General features: G+C 41.1%; 1 protein-coding gene across 2 annotated transcripts in view; it reads left to right on the top strand.

The window, feature by feature from the left end:
- The window catches only part of CHN1 (chimerin 1), a 234226-nt gene that overhangs the window by 171063 nt on the left and 46533 nt on the right, over positions 1-16630 (top strand). For both annotated transcript variants that reach the window (XM_062200515.1, XM_062200523.1), the window contains one exon: positions 13993-14070. In XM_062200515.1, the coding sequence (XP_062056499.1) occupies positions 13993-14070 (78 nt within the window). The remainder of the gene's footprint in view (positions 1-13992; positions 14071-16630) is intronic.

Genomic DNA, 16630 nt, shown 5'->3' with positions numbered 1-16630 from the left:
AAAGCCAATGCAAAACAAAAACAAAAAGGCAAACTGCTCAGTTAACTCTTCTTGAAGCTCTGATAGACATCTAGCTAAAGACTGCCTGTAGCTAAGTAAAATCAACATGTCACTTTACCCACTACCCTCAGAATAATGCAAAAGACTTTGTAAATGCAAAGTTAATCTGTACATTGTATAATCCAGCCATCAGGTTTAGGACTGAACTGGGGGGAGCATTTTCACATGTGAACATTTCTGCTTGCTGATGGTGCTGGGTATTTTGGACACCTGAGCCTTCTTTAGGGTTAATAGTCTCATCAGTGTTACGCAGTCATATCCCCAGATCTCAGAGCAGCATAGCAGAGTAGACAGAGGGATAGGGTGCATCTGTAGGAGGCCTGGGTTTCACAGGAAAGTGAGGTTGTAGAACTCTGTATAAATGCTGCTGATCTGGGGTCAGTATAAAATCTGGGCCTGGATTTTTTTTTTTTTTTAAACCATGTGGCAGATAAATGTAGTAGCTGAAGCTATTGTAAAGTAAGACTAGAACAAGATTGTTAAGCCATTTATATCACAGATTGCTTAATGTTACACAGCATGGTTATAGAGTAGGGCCTAGGGATGGAAGAGATTTTTCTAAGGTTTCCTTCAGTCACCCAGGCCTGTTCTTCTGAAACTAGATTATGCATTTCCCTGCTACTTGGCAGGGGTATACTAAGCCTGAAGAGAAATATAGCAGAGCCTCCTGGAGCTCCAGCTTCACTCAGTAATAACTAAGAACATTTTTATATTAAACAAGTGAGACCCCACCCCCACCCCGGCCCTGCCCATACCTATACACTGTTTCTTGCTGTTAGCAGCATTTCAGTGAAAAAGGTAGTCAAGCACTAGTCTCAATGGGATAACCTTAAATAGCATTTGAACTTATCAACCTGAGATCTTTAATAGCCAAATTATTTCCTTTTTTCCTGTCCTTTGTGGAGGAGGAGATCATTGGATGGAGTCTTATCAACACTTTGAAGTGCCACTAAACTAAAAGATAGTTGCTAAGTTATCCTTTAATCCTTTTCTTCTTCCTCAAAAAGTGCCCATTGTTGCAGTCTTTGTCTGATTTTCTAGTGCACTGCTCACTTGTGGACTTTGTACCCATGCCTCAAGTCCCTCCTTTTTTGTTAAGATTTGCTTATTTGAAAGGCAGAATAACACAGAGAGAGAGACAGAGACAGAGCTCTTCCATTTTCTGGTTCACTCCCAAATGGCTGCAACAGCCAGAGCTGAGCCAGACCAAAGCCAGTAGCCTGGAACTACATCCAGGTCTCCCACATGGGTGGCAGGGGCCCAAGCACATGGGCCATCTTCTGATGCTTTCTCAGCCACCTTAGTAGGGAGCTGGATTGGAAGTGGAGCAGCTGGGGCTTGAACTGGCACCCCTGGGATGCTGACATCATAGGCAGTTGTTTAAGCCACTGAGCCACATAGTACCAGCCTCTCAAGTCACTCTGAAGATGAGTTCCATGTAGGACACAGTATACTCATAAGTATTTTTTTTTTAAGATTTTATTTATTTGCGAGGCAGAGTTACAGACAGTGAGAGGGAGAGACAGAGAGAAAGGTCTTCCTGCTGTTGGTTCACTCCCCAAATGGGCGCAATGGCCAGAGCTGCTCCAATCCGAAGCTAGGAGCCAGAAGCTTCTTCAAGGTCTCCCATGTGGGTGCAGGGACCCAAGCACTTGGGCCATTTTCTACTGCTTTCTCAGGCCACAGCAGAGAGCTGGATTGGAAGAGGAGCAGCTGGGACTAGAACCAGTGCCCAGATGGGATGCTGGTGCCACAGGCAGAGGATTAACGTATTATACCACAGCACCGACCCCTCATATATTTTTTAAAAAAGGAATCTAATGATTTTTTTTATATAAATGAATTTGGGATTGTTAACCTTCTTTCTCAGTTTCACTAGGATATGACATAAAGAGTTTTTGAAATTGCCCCAGAGCAAGCACTTTTGCTTTTTTAACATCATTTTCTTGATGAATAACATGCAGTGTAGCAGTGTCAGTACAAAGAAAAGACAATTTGGGGCTGACATTGTGGCATAGCAGGTTAAACTGCTGCCAGTGATGCCTGCATCATGGGTATTGGTTCATGCCCTAACTGCTGAACTTCTATCCAGCTCCTTGCTAATGAGAGGAGAAAAGCAGCAGAATATGGCCCAAATACTTGGGCCCTTGCTACCCACAAGGGAGACCCAAATGGAGCTCCTGGCTTTGGCCTGACTCAGTTCTGGCCATTGCAGCCATTTGGAGAGTGAACCAGCAAATGGAGGAACTCTTTTTTTTTTAAGATTTACTTATTTATTTGAAAGAGTTACACAGAGAGAGAAGAGGGAAGGGGGAGGGAGGGAGAGAGAGAGAGGGAGGGAGGGAGAGAAAGGGAGAGAAAGAAAGATTCTATCCACTGGTTCACTCCCCAATTGGCTGCAATGACCAGAGCTGTGCCGATCCGAAGCCAAGAGCCAGGAGCTTCCTCCTGGTTTCCCACGTGGGTGCAGGGGCCCAAGGACTTGGACCATCTTCTACTCCTTTCCACGTCATAGCAGAGAGCTAGATTGGAAGTGGAGCAGCCAGGACTCGAACTGGCGGCCATATGGGATGTCAGCGCAGTGCTTCACGCCAGGGCGTTAACCTGCTGTGCCTCAGTGCTGGCCCTGGAGGATCTCTTTTTCTAATTCTGCCTTTAAAAATAAATAAATAAATCTTTAAAAAAAAAAAAAAAAAGACTAGTTAACATCTGGCCGTGAGGTAGACAAATAATGCATCTGTGATTCTTGCTCATGCTTACACTTCCTGCTCCCAAATTGTGAAAGTCAAATCTGTGTGATACTGTATTTGCCATTTCCAAATAATAAAACCAGGTTTTCAAAAGTACAGTTGAACTTCACAAATGTATTTCACATCATAAATCAACATTTCTTTAATAAATTTTTTAATTATGGTTGGACTATTCAAATCAGATTTTGGTTATATATAGGAAACTAGCTTTTTAATCACTGAAGTTTAAATAACTCTGTAATCAGTCTTTTTTTAAATAACCAAATCATGTAGGCTTCCCTCTAACCTAATCAACAGAAGTCACTGGAGGGATGAGAAAACTAAAAATATAATGCTTAGCTTTTATTCTGACACACTGGATTGCCTCTGTTAAATTGGTGAGTGCAAAATGTTCACTGAGGTGCAATAACTTGAAATAACCTAATCTGACAGTTTAAAATCTGAAAATATTCCTCTTGTGTCGATCTGAGTCTGCTTTTTAGTTGTTTTTTTTCGTACATACATTACAGCTGTAAGTCTTTTTTGAAAAAGTAGAAATGCTTGTGATTCAAGAGCTTTGCTCTGGATTTAAAAATCCTTGTTGCATAAGTGTTGGGAGTTTTTCTGATTTCACCTTCTGTGTTATTTGAGAACAGTAGAAGCGTTTCTTTAAGTCTTGCAAGTATTAGATATCAAAAAGTTTGGTAAAGCAAAAGCCTAAATGTTATGACATATTTTCTCAAGTGGCCTCCTAGGTTCATTTGGAGGAGTAGGGGAAATGGAGAGGAAGTTCCCATGGATCTCAATTTTAACTTCTCATTAGGAAGAATGCTGCTGTGATCATAACCATGCAGCCATCACTGCCAGTGGCCCAGAATGTACTAGGGAGTCCTAGACTAGAGTGTTTCACCCTGTGTGATACTGTATGTATTAACATATGGCTACAAAATTCAGGGTAAGGACAACATCTTTTCTCCATCTTCTTTGCAAAACACTTTATTTATATAAATTATTAACACATCAGGGCTACCACTTTCTGAACTTATACGTGAAAAAAAGAAACTTAGTAGAGATGTGGAAAATCCTAAATACATACTTAAAAGAGGAACGACGAAGATGTTGCTTATGCCCATTTAAGCACTCACCTAGAGAGAGGCTGCCCTCACTGAATTGATGCTGAGCATTCTAGTCCATGAGCAAAGCCACCCTAATTGCAAAGAAGTCATCAGATATCTTAGCTCTGTCATTAAATACTCAGTTCATTAACGTACTCCACTTGTTCTAATTCTGTGCTTACCAACTTCCTAGTTCTTTGTTGTTGTTGTTGTTTTTTTTTTTTTTTTTGGTTTCCAACATGAGTGTGCTATCAAAAGAGTGTGTTGGTCACCCATTTGATGATAGTATCTCATAAACTAGCCAACTCTCATTCTGATTTTACTTATCAGTTATTCGAGCTTGATCTTATGTATCAATCTCCCTTTAGAAATAGATGCAGCCTCTGTGTGCTGACAAATTCAATTTCTGAGACTGCAAAATTGGGTATCAGATAAAAACCCTTTTTAAATTTGCCAGCACTACCTTGGGAAGACCCACATTAACTCATGTCTTGTAGGACTTCCCTGTGAACTGAATGAGTATGAGGCTTTCATTTTCCTTTTGAATTTCTATTAATTTATAGAAGACTATAGAGTTCATTTAGTCCAGCTGTGATTTGGATACATGAAGTGATGATGTTGCCAATTTCAATAAGAACCAAGCTTGAAAACCAGACTGGGTACCACTATATCCCCTCTTCTCAGGCATGGTGCTCACTTAGAGTGAAAAAGCTCCCTTGAAAGTGTCTCTCAAAGAATTTATCATATTTCTGTTGTTTCTTGAAAAGAAATGCTAGAGGTATACTTTCTTGTTTGCATTGTATTTTTAAATGGCTTATGTTTAAATATTACTGCATGGGACTCTGTCAGGGAGCAGGTTATGCTATACGATATTTGGTAGTAACAGTGTTAACATAGTGTAATTTAAATTTATTATACGCTGAAATGAATGCATTGATGGGTGTTATTGTTACTCATTTAGATGGAAATTATGTTAATGCTAGAGGAGCTGTATAGTGAAGACTGAGTTAGGAATTATGATGTGACTATTGCCAGTAGCATAAAAATTTAGAGCTGTAGCAGAATGTAAGAATTTCCTGTGCAACATAAAAATTTATTTATCCCAATATAACTTAAGGAATTTGAGTTCTGATACAGAAGTCTCTAATGTTTGGTTTAAAATGCATTTGGAAATCTTGACTAAGTGTTGAATCTGATACATACTAAAAATTCAGATATAGCAGTACTAAAATGCCTAATGATCTCAGAGGCACAAGAATATAAATGATCCAGAAATTTATTCAAATGCTAAGTTTTAAAGTTGCATGTTAACAATAGGTAATATGAGAGACAGGGTAGTCTAGAGGAAAGGCAGAATTTGAAGTCATGTAGTCCTGTTTTTCACCACGTGCTAGTTCGGTGACCTTTGGCCAAGTACTTCCTCTCTGAGCTTCTGTTTCTTCATCTATAAACCATGAATTGTAGTATCTGCCTTATTGGTTGTCTTGACACTAAACTGTATCTTACCTGTAAAGCACTGACTAGTGCAGTGCCATCCAGTTTAGCTGACCTATTGTTAAGTACTTTGGAATATATTCTACTCTTTGCTCTAATGGAGTAAACTTGGGTTACAAATTACTCTTCTTCATTCTCTGAATTATAATCTGTGTTCTTGAGAGTATGTTGAACTTGCTTGAATTCACAAATCTTCATGTTATAACTCGATATTGGAAGTTTCAGAAAAGCTATGTTTTCCCTCAATTCTAATATTTTATAGAAATTTCAGGATTTCACTAAACCCAAACTAGAAGTCCTAATTACCCAACAGTTAATTCAGGTGCTTATCACCTCCCCAAGCCTTAGGGCAGCTAGAACATTGCTCTGTGGTGCTTTTTGGATGGAAAGTGGGCTTAGCTTAGCTAACTGGAATATCATGCTGCCCTCATGTTACAAAAGAGGACGCTGTTTGGGTTGTAGGAAGTCTTCCAGTTTCTTAGAGAACACTTACTACAAATAACCACATTCAGTGGTTAGAGATTGATTCCTTTGGTTTAAGTTTGATCCTGTATGAAAAACCAGATGCTTGTTGAAAAGGAGTTGTCCTTATTGGGAATAAATTGATTGTAAATAGGGTTTAATGCGATTACTCATGGTTTCAGTGTAGGTGTTCTTTCAACTATAAAATTGCCAGGACGGGATCAGGTAAAAATTGCAAACAGTAGTACTTATGCAGTATCACTAAACATTAGTTATAGTTTTGCCTGAAGCTCACATTACATAGGACAGTAGCCTTGGTCCTAAATCAGTATAATAGTTGCGTATAATACTAACTCTGATCTTGGAAATTTAAGTCCTTGGATGCAAAATAACCATGATTTTGAAAGTCGTTTATTAATGATTTTCTGTGTCAGAAGTAAGACAGAACATTTCCCACCTATTAATTCAATGATTCTATGGAAACAAAGGCCATAATAAATTAGTGACTTGACCAAGGACATGCCACAGCTAATGACAGGGTTAAAGTTAACACTTTTGTCCGTCCCTGGAGCCCATGAGTTTCCTATTACATTATTTTTGGGAAAAATGAGAAGATACCTCAGCACAAAAGCAGGATTATTACAGAACACAGAGTAGTCAGGTCACCAGAAATTTCCTTATTTAAAAGAGAGTGTGTTCCTTTCCAAAGTCAGTGAGGGATGGGTGGGATTAGGTGTGAAGACAGGCAAGGATTCCCAGTCAAAATATATAGCTAAGGACAGGTATTCGATCTAATCGTTAAGACACATTAGAGGGGGCCTGAGCAATGGTGTAGCAGATAAAGCCATCACTTGTGGTGCCAGCATCCCACAAGGGCACCAGTTTAATCCCAGGTGCCCCACTTCTGATCCAGCTCCCTGCTAATGCACCTGGGAAAGTAGTGAAGGATTGTCCAAGTCCTTGGCCCCGTGCACCCACGTGGGATATTCAGATGAAGCTTCTGGTTTCAGTCTCCCCCAGCTGTGGCCATTGCGGCCATTTGAGGAGTGAACCAGCGGATGGAAAATTTTATCACTCTAACTGCCTTTTAAGTAAAGAGAGAGATGCATGAGAGTACGTGAGTTCAGTAGCCAGCCAGCTTCAGCTCTGACTCCAGGTTCCTGCTATTGCGGATTCTGGAAGGTAGCGTCTATGGCTCAAGTAATAAAGTCCCTATCACTCACCCATGTTGGTGACCTGGATTGAGTTCCTGGCTCCTGACTTCACTCTGGTTAATCCCTATCAGTTACAGGCATTTGGGGAATGAACCAACAGATGGGAGTATTCTCTTTGTATCTCTCTGCTTCTCAGATACATTTCTTAAAAATTCTTTAAAAATAAAATAGCTAAATTCTGTGTTTCCAGAATGACTTTGTAGGGTATGTACCCTGTCAGTTTACACCCCTACTAAGTATAGCCATTTTCTTCTGTTTATAGAGCCAGGATGTGAAGGGTGCTGTATCTAATACTTCATGTGTTTTTGCTAGTCTCCTTAGAAGTTAGCAGAAAGTAAAACATGAATCCAGATCTCAGACTTTCCACATCCTGATTGTGTGACCTTGATCAAGTCACTCTGAGAGCTTGTTTCTTCATAAAGTGGCCATCAAGTCACATGCCTCTTGGCTTTTGTGACCAATAACTAGGACTGTGTGAAGCCTCAAGTGACATAGCTGCTTAACACTTACTGATAATCTCCTTTCTCACAGCCCTGCTGCCTCAACTAACATATGTCATTATACTTCTTTCAAGAGAGAAGATTCAAGCTCAAATATGGGAAATTGGGTAGGGGCCAAACAACAGAGGTATGGGCAATGTAGACCAAAAGCAGGTTACAGGCTCCTTGAAGGCAGAGACTTGGGTTTCATACTGACACAGCATACCCCCCGCCACCCCACCCCCCCCCCGACATTCTGATTTGAGCACTGCCTCGTCGTTTACGTGTCCTCTTCTTTGAACATCCCAGTAAGCTTTCAGGTAGACAGAATTATCCATGTAGTGTAGATGAGGTAACCAAGGCACCAAGAAAATCGCCCAGGATCAAAATTCAAGTCTCATCTCTGTTACACTACCCCACGATAAAAATAGCTACTTTCATTTATTTTTGACCCAATTCTACATACATATACACGTAACTGAAACAGGAGGTAGACTGTGATATGTCTAGTAATTAATGGAAAGTGGAGGACTCAGATTCACAGGTGAGTCAGATTATGCCTAACTGGTACAGGTAACCAAAGGCTTCATGAAGGAGGGGGCTTTTAATTGAGCCTTGAGGTAACATTTCTTACCACGTGGACTGCATGCTAAACTTAAGATCTTAGGTTCTGAATTATTACTACTTTTTCCTAACATACATTGTTATTCATTGCTGCAGTTTCACCATCTATTTCTCCTCTTTAAAATTGAATGGAGAGGGGCTGTTGCAGTGGCATAGCGGGTAAAGCCACTGCCTGCAGCGCCAGCATCTCATATGGGCATCTGTTTGAGTCCCAGCTGCTCCACTTGCAATCCAGCTCTCTGCTATGGCTTGGGAAAGCAGTAGAGGATGGCCGAAGTGCTTGGGCCCCTGCACCCATATGGGGAACCAGGAAAAAGCTCCTGGCTCCTGGCTTTGGATCAGCCCAGCTCCAGCCATTGTGGCTACTTGAGTGAAACCAGCAGATGAAAGACACACCTCTCTCTGCTTCTGCCTCTCTGTAACTCTGCCTTTCAAATAAATAAAATTTTAAAAAAAAATTGAGGGCCGGCGCCGTAGCTTAACAGGCTAATCCTCCACCTTGCAGCGCCAGCACACCGGGTTCTAGTCCCGGTCGGGGCACCGGATTCTGTCCCGGTTGCCCCTCTTCCAGGCCAGCTCTCTGCTGTGGCCCGGGAAGGCAGTGGAGGATGGCCCAAGTGCTTGGGCCCTGCACCCGCATGGGAGACCAGGAGAAGCACCTAGCTCCTGCCTTCGGATCGGCGCAATGCACCGGCCGCAGCGGCCATTGGAGGGTGAACCAACGGCAAAAGGGAAGGCCTTTCTCTCTGTCTCTCTCTCTCACTATCCACTCTGCCTGTCAAAAAAAAAAAAAAATTGAATGGAGAGGGATAGGCATTATAGCCCAGATTAAATTGCCACTTGGAATGCCACATCCTTTATTGGGGTACCAGTTTGAGTACTATTAATCTTCTGATGTTTCCTGGGAGGCAGTAGATGATGACTCAATAATGTTGGCCCCTGTCACCCATGTGGGAGTCCTGACTATTGTGGGCATTTGAGGGGGTAAGTCAGCAAATAGAAAATATTTCTCTCCCCCCACCCATTTCTTTCAAGTAGATTAAATATTTTTCACATTTGTAAAAGACTTATTTGAAAGAGCTACAGAGAGAGGAGAAACAGATCCTCCATCCACTGGCCCACTCCCCAGATGGCCGCATCTGCCGGAGCTGGGCTTGTCCAAAGGCAGGAGCTTCCTCTGCATCTCCCACGTGGGTGCAGGGGCCCAACCACTTGAACCGTCCTCCACTGCTTTCCCAGGCATATGAGCAGGGAGCTAGATCAGAAGTGGAGCAGGCAGGACTCAAACCAGCACCCATATAGGATGCCAGCATGGTAGACAGCAGCTTAACCCACTGCACCATAGCACTGGCCGCAGTAAACATTTTTAAAAACAAATTGAATGGGGAAATGACTCAGAATAGAATTGGAGAGAAGAAAATGACCACTCTCAGACTTCCAGTAGTTTCTTCTTTTCTCACTTGGGCGGATATAAGCATACATACTGTTGAAGAGTGCAGTTCCACACCTGCTCCTAGCTGTGCAGTTTGGCAAGGTTAATTCAATGGGCCTTGGTTTGCTCAACTATAAAATGAAGATAATATATGCCTTATAGGGTTTATCTATATGTAAAGTGCTTATCTGGGTGCCTGGTACTTAAGGACTCAGTGAAGAATGATAGCTATGATTAACAGATTCTGTAATTGTCTAAGTAGATAGATCTGGTTAGATAAATGTAAGCATGAATGGAATGTAATTGTCTGGAACATCAGAACACTGGTATTAGGAATTTTAAGGATTTACTTATTTGGGGTCTGGCGCTGTGGTTAAAGCTGCTGCCTGCAGTGTTGGCATCCCATATGGGTGCCAGTTCAAGTCCCAGCTGCTCCATTTCCGATCCAGCTTTCTGCTATGGCCTGGGAAAGCAGAATATGGCCCAAGTCCTTGGGCCCCTGCATCCACTTGGGAGACCCAGAAGCAGCTCCTAGCTTCAGATTGGCCCAGCTCTAGCCACTTAGGGAGCGAACCAGCAGATGGAAGACCTCTCTCGCCTTTCAAATAAATATTTTTTAAAAAAAGGTTTACTTATTTGAAAGGCAGAGTTAGAGAATGGAGGAGAGACAGAGAGAGAGGTCTTCCATCTGCTGGTTCACTCCCTAAATGGCCACAACAACCAAGGCTGGGCCAGACTGAAGTCAGGAGCTTTTTCGAGATCTCCCACATGGGTCAGGGATCCAAGGACTTGGGCCATCTTCCACTGCTTTCCCAGGGCATCATCAGGGAACTGGATCAGAAGTGGAGCAGCTGGGACTTGAACAAGAGCCAGTATGGGATGCTGGCATCACAGGCTGCGGTTTTACCCACTATGCTGGCCCCTCACTCTGAATTTTAGAGTAACGAAGACCTTTTTCCTCCTAAGCTCGTGTTTTCTATCTCTTCCCTGCCCTCGGTAGTTGCCTAAATTACAATTAATCCAGTATTTCTTGATTAAGTTGAAGAATTACTCAGGGAACTACAACTCTGTAGAGTCCACAGATATTACCTCTCAATGACAAAATGTTCACTTTTACCCGACCATAAATTTTCTGGATTGCTCTACTAGAAATATATTCTTAAAGATTTATTTACTTGAAAGGCAGAGATCTTCTATTTCCTGGTTGAGTCCCCCAAATGTCACAACAGCTAGGGCTAAACCAGACTGACTCAGGAACCCAGAACTCCATCCAAGTCTCCCATGTGGGTGGCAGGGCCCAGGCACATTTTTAGGGATCTGGACAGGAAGTGAAGTGGAGTAGCCAGGACTTGGTGTTCCGATATGGATCGCTGGCATTGCAAGCAGTGGCTTTAATCCACTGTGTCACAGTGCTAGTCTAAGAGGAATATTTGTTGTGTTTTTTTTTTTTTTTTTTTTTTTTGACAGGCAGAGTGGATAGTGAGAGAGACAGAGAGAAAGGTCTTCCTTTGCCGTTGGTTCACCCTCCAATGGTCGCCGCGGCCAGCACATCGTGCTGATCCGAAGCCAGGAGCTTATCCTGGGGTGCAGGGCCCAAGGACTTGGGCCATCCTCCACTGCACTACCGGGCCTTAGCAGAGAGCTGGCCTGGAAGAGGGGCAACCGGGACAGAATCTGGTGCCCCGACCGGGACTAGAACCCGGTGTGCCGGCGCCACTAGGCGGAGGATTAGCCTGTTGAGCCACGGTGCCGGCCATGGTTAACTTTTAATAAACTTTAAGATTTATTTGAAAGGCAGAAGTTAGAGCGAGGGAGAGACAGAAATCGATTTTCCATCTGCTGGTTCACTCCCCAAATGGCCACAATGGCTGAAGCTTGGCCAATCTGAAGGCAGGAGCCAGAGGCTTCTTCTGTGTCTCCCACATGGGTGCAGGGGCCCAAGCATTTGAACTGTCCTCCACTGCTTTCCCAGGCACATTAGCAGGGAGCAAGATCAGAAGCAGAGCAGCCAGGGTGTGAACTGGGGTCCGTGCAGGCAGCAGCTTTACCTGCTTTGCCACAGCACTGGCCCCAGTTGGTTGACTTACAGTTAACCCCTAGGCCTTCAGCTACAGTTATCTGTAATATGGGACCTTGATCAGACATACTCAGGAAAAAAAAATTGCTACTTGGGCTACAGGTATGATTTATTTTCTTTAGTAAGTTGATGTTAAACGTTATTAAGGGGAAAATTTGGAATTTTTTTCTGGTGTTTACTGAGAATTGGATGACCTTTATAATTTTAGTCTTCACATGAAAAACTAGGTCTAAGCTGAAGAGTAAGGTTAGCCAAGTAAACATTTTTCCATTACATTTCCTGTTGGAATGGGGCACTTTATACTTCATGTTAATCATTCTGAGTGTATAAATTTGTGAAACTAGAACTTCTATAGGTGGAAATACCAACTCCTGACTCTTAAAAGGAAATCATAATTTAAGAACTACTTCATGCCCTTATTAAACTAGAATATACACTGGGCACATAATCCTACAGATTATGAAATGTGAGAGAAATTATTTGCTTTAGAAAATGGACTAAATTTGTTTAAAAATAGTTTGAGTCTAACTGCAGTGTAGCAGAATCATAGTGGATTAAATTTAATTACTATAGCTTGAGGAAACAAGCAATGGAAGACAGTCTCTCATTGCACCTTGGTGAAAAGGGTAGGTATTGCTCTTAAGCAGAGCTGAGTTTGAGGCTCCCACCCCTGTTCTACATCAGTAAACAAAACAAATACACAACCATCCAAGAATCCCGTGGGATAATCCCTGGGATTATTTCCCGGGGGCTCCCACTTGTCCTCAAGTTCTATGAATAAAAATGTTGCAAATAGAGAATTAAAATGTTTCACCTTTTAAGTATAGACCCACAACAGAACTACTCCTAGTAGTGACAGACTGACCATTCCAGGGTGCTAGCACCGCTCTGTGTGTCTTCCTTGGCCTGTGTGAAAACAGTTGGACAACTAATTTAACTTTTCAGCAAAATACTTATCAGTTTTTGCTTATCTTTAATAACATTCGATTTTTAAAAAATTTTTTATTTACTTGAAAGGCAGAGTTACAGAGAGAGGAAGAGAGACAGATCCTCCAATCACTGGTTCACTCCCCAAATAGCTGCAATGACTAGGACTGGGCCAGGTCGAAGCCAAGCGCCCAGAACTGCTTCTGGGTCTCCCACGAGGGTGCAGGGGCCCAAGCACTTGGGCCATCTTCCACTGCTTTCCCATGTGCGTTAGCAGGGAGCAGCCAGGTCTCAAACAGGCATTCATATGGAATGCTGGAACAATAAGCAAAGGCTTAACCTACTACACCCCAATGCTGGTCCCAGTAACATTGGATTTTAGTTAACTAACCTCAGTCCATATACAAAAGAAAAATATAGATCAGCCTTTTATAATTTAACTGATAGTCTTTTTAAAAACTGATGCTGTATGTTAATTTTCTTCTGCTTTTAATAGGTTTTTTTAAAATTCCATTTTGTATAATGCATGACTCATTCATTGCTCATTATCTTCCCACTGATTTTCTTTTTTTCCTTTTTGCCTTGAGCCAGCAAGAAAATCTTACATGAGGAGGGAGAAACAGTGAGTTGAGGAACAGTACTTAAATACTGCTGCCTGACTGTCATTGGTTATCTCCTTTCCTGCCGCGGCCAGTCTAATCCAGCCTTCCTGCCATCCATCCCGCCCCCACACTCCCTGCCAGGCCTCGAGGGGTAGCAGTTGCAAGAAACTGATTGCAGGCAGAATGTAGGCATCTTCCATTCAGAATGGACAGTAACACACTGAATAGAGAAGGAAGCTCTTAGAAATGCATCGTTTGTCAGAATTGCCTGGCTTTTTAAAGGGGATAGAGAGATGCTGAACGTTTTGTATGTTAGCACCGACTCTTTTTATTTCTGTTCAGACTCTTAAGTTTCCAGAAGCTTAAATATAGAGCCCTTTAAAAAAAAAAAAAGAAGAAGAAGAAGAAAGAAGAATTTGTCTGGTTAGTCGACCTCTTTCTGAGAAGTGCTTCATCACCCTCCTCCACTTCCCCGTGGTGTCTCTGCAGCTCTCTGTAGGTTAGGTCTGTGCCGGTTGGCAGAATGCTCATGTGGTAGCAGAATAGAGTTCACTGACAGACACAGATCAATTTAGGGTTTCTTTCTTTCCTGTGAATTCCAAAATGCCATCCAAAGAGTCTTGGTCGGGGAGGAAAACTAATAGAGCTGCAGTTCACAAATCAAAACAAGAGGGCCGTCAGCAAGATTTATTGATAGCTGCCTTGGGGATGAAACTGGGTTCTCAAAAGTCGTCTGTGACAATCTGGCAACCTCTGAAACTCTTTGCTTATTCGCAGTTGACATCACTTGTTAGAAGAGCAACTCTGAAAGAAAATGAACAAATTCCAAAATATGAAAAGGTTCACAATTTCAAGGTAAGAACATTTATTTTTAGCCTGTTCTTATAAGAAGTGCTCATTGCTTAAAATATACAGTATTAAAGGAATGTCTTCTGAAGTCTTTAAAACGAGGATGACTTGACAAAAATGTTCTTGGTATTTAATAATGATGTTTTAAGTCTGATTTAAATAGCTGAATGAAGCTAGTAGAAATCTAACCCCTTTTTCTGTAAAGCTGTTTTAATATTCTTTAATCAGTTTGTACTCACTAGCAAAGTCTTGACTAATTCTAATGAGGCCTCATTTAATAATGATTTTGGCATTATTTTTATTTGTGATACAAATATATCTAAATACCTTTGTCAGCTATTTCATGGGAGAATTAGATCTTACCTCTGTTCATTTCTGGTAAAAAGCTTTGGGAACAAGAGGCATGTGCCATTGCATCTGGATTGGGCAGATGGTCTGCATTTCCCATAGTTTTTGTCTTTTCTCCTGTTAATGAATTGACCATGATGAAAGGAGGATGGCTACTGTGGGACTGTTGATGCTGCTGACAGTAGCAACTTCTCTTATGAGTATTTGCTTTCACCTTGTGTGTGTGTGGTTTTAGATTCTTGTGGTAATGTGTTTTATCAACTATACTTGAATTTTCTTTCAGGCTGATGTGTGTGTTGATTCAAGCTGTGTGTAAACCTTGCCTGTATTCATAAAATGATATTAAGGCCTTGAAGTTCTGTCCTTTGCAGCCCAAGACAGAGACTATACAATGTGAAGTCATGCATAGGAAACCCAGTTACACTTAATACATAGGTGCACTGGCATTTGTATAGTAACTTTCCAGTAGTTAGACAACTTTGATACATTTTTTGAGACATGAATAATTTTAGACAAAATTTCTTTGCTGTTAATTTTAAAAGGTGATAAAACTGATCTTCTGTTGCTTGTTTTTCAACATTTATTCAGTACATAGAATGTACCAGGCTCTGTACTAAGGGATTTCATTCCAAATTTGCAATTCATCCTGATTTTTAACACCAGCATTTATTTTACTCAAATGCTAAATACCAAGCCTCCAATATGCTCTAAATTTTCCATAGTGAGAAATAGACCCTTTTGATCTCCAGATCATTTTAGGATAAAGACAAGTTGCTTAATTAAAATAAAGTTTCTGAAAGGTATGGGCTATGCAAAGACTGATAATATTTCAAGATAAATAGCCTTTTCTCCTTCCTCCTTAAACATAGTAAGGATCATTAAGGATCTTACTTTTCAACCAATATTCCTGATTTAAAGTAAAAAATAAGATAATTCAGTGGATGAAATACCTGAAAGAAAGCAAAAGTTGTATATATATGTATCCAGTCTTAACCACTTAATTCAATTATAAATTAAATAATACATGCAGGTTACCAGGCCTCAGTTTTTTTTTCCTTATATGAAATACAACCTGGTCTTATAGGATTTTTATCAGGAAAATGACCCCAAGTCAGTCCTTTTGCAAATTTAAAGTTATAAAATAGCTATTTAGATTCCCAAGAAATTATGTACACTTTTTAAAATGTATCTCCAAAGATGTCTCCTCTCATTTGTTCAGTGAAAACATACTCAGAATGCCATTTTAATGCCAAGTCCATTGAACATACTTTTTCTTTATCAATAGACTTGTTTAAGGACTTGCATAACAAAGCATTTTGTTTTCTTGGTTGAATCTTCCAGTTATTTCTCAATTTTAATTTAGCACATTGCTTTAATGAACAGACTCTATAGAGCCAGGAAGTGCTATAGGACCAATTGTGACTCTTACTTTGGTACTCAAGACTGCTTTAAAGACACTGTTTTTTAAAGGGCACATAAAAAACAAAAGGCTTCTTCCTTCTTTGGAGCTAAAGAATCAAAACTAGCTAGAGCTTGCTATTTTAAAAAGTTCTTATGGTCAGGAAAGAGCTCATGTTGAAGAGTTGCATTACTTTTTTTTATAGTTGCTAATAAGGTCAGCAGTTTATTTTTTAAAAAAAGTTTCTGTGTGGTGGCATTATTAAAAATGAGAAAAGAAAGATGGGGGGGTTGGGGTGGGGAGTCATTCTTGACTTCCAAGAACATCCTAAGAAGAATTCAATCTGTGGCAGGAGCAGTTTCTCCCACACCAATGCTAGAAGGGCACTGCCTGCGATATGTAAGTATGTGCTGTTCAGAGATTCATTGTGGGAAAAACCCAGAGCATTTGTATGATGATAATCATTCACGTGGCCTTGCCAGTGACTGTTTTCTTTGTTGGTAAGTGTGTTCTGTCTCACCAACCAGCGCACTCACCAAAGCCACATTGCAATATGGGTTTCTTTTTTGCTTCTTGAACTGCCTCGTTACATAAGACTGCTCGGTGGTGGTGAACAGCTGTCAAATCTTACTTCAGGGGCTGAAGCCCAAGGGTGTCCTTAGACCTTTGGTGAAAGCATTCACCAGGATGAAAGCCAAACAGATCAACTGGACCTGACTCCAGAAGCTGTTTGTGTTTTGGGCTTTTTGTTGCTTCTGTTGTTTTTAAGTAGGGAAAAAAAAAAAAAAAAAAAAAAAAACAGGAAGTCTTCTAATTTTG

The sequence above is a fragment of the Lepus europaeus genome, chromosome 1 (assembly GCF_033115175.1).
Source record: "Lepus europaeus isolate LE1 chromosome 1, mLepTim1.pri, whole genome shotgun sequence".
NCBI classification, from domain to species: Eukaryota; Metazoa; Chordata; class Mammalia; order Lagomorpha; family Leporidae; genus Lepus; species Lepus europaeus.
The sequence above is the reverse complement of the archived record's forward strand: the minus strand, read 5'-3'. Positions and strand labels throughout refer to the sequence as shown.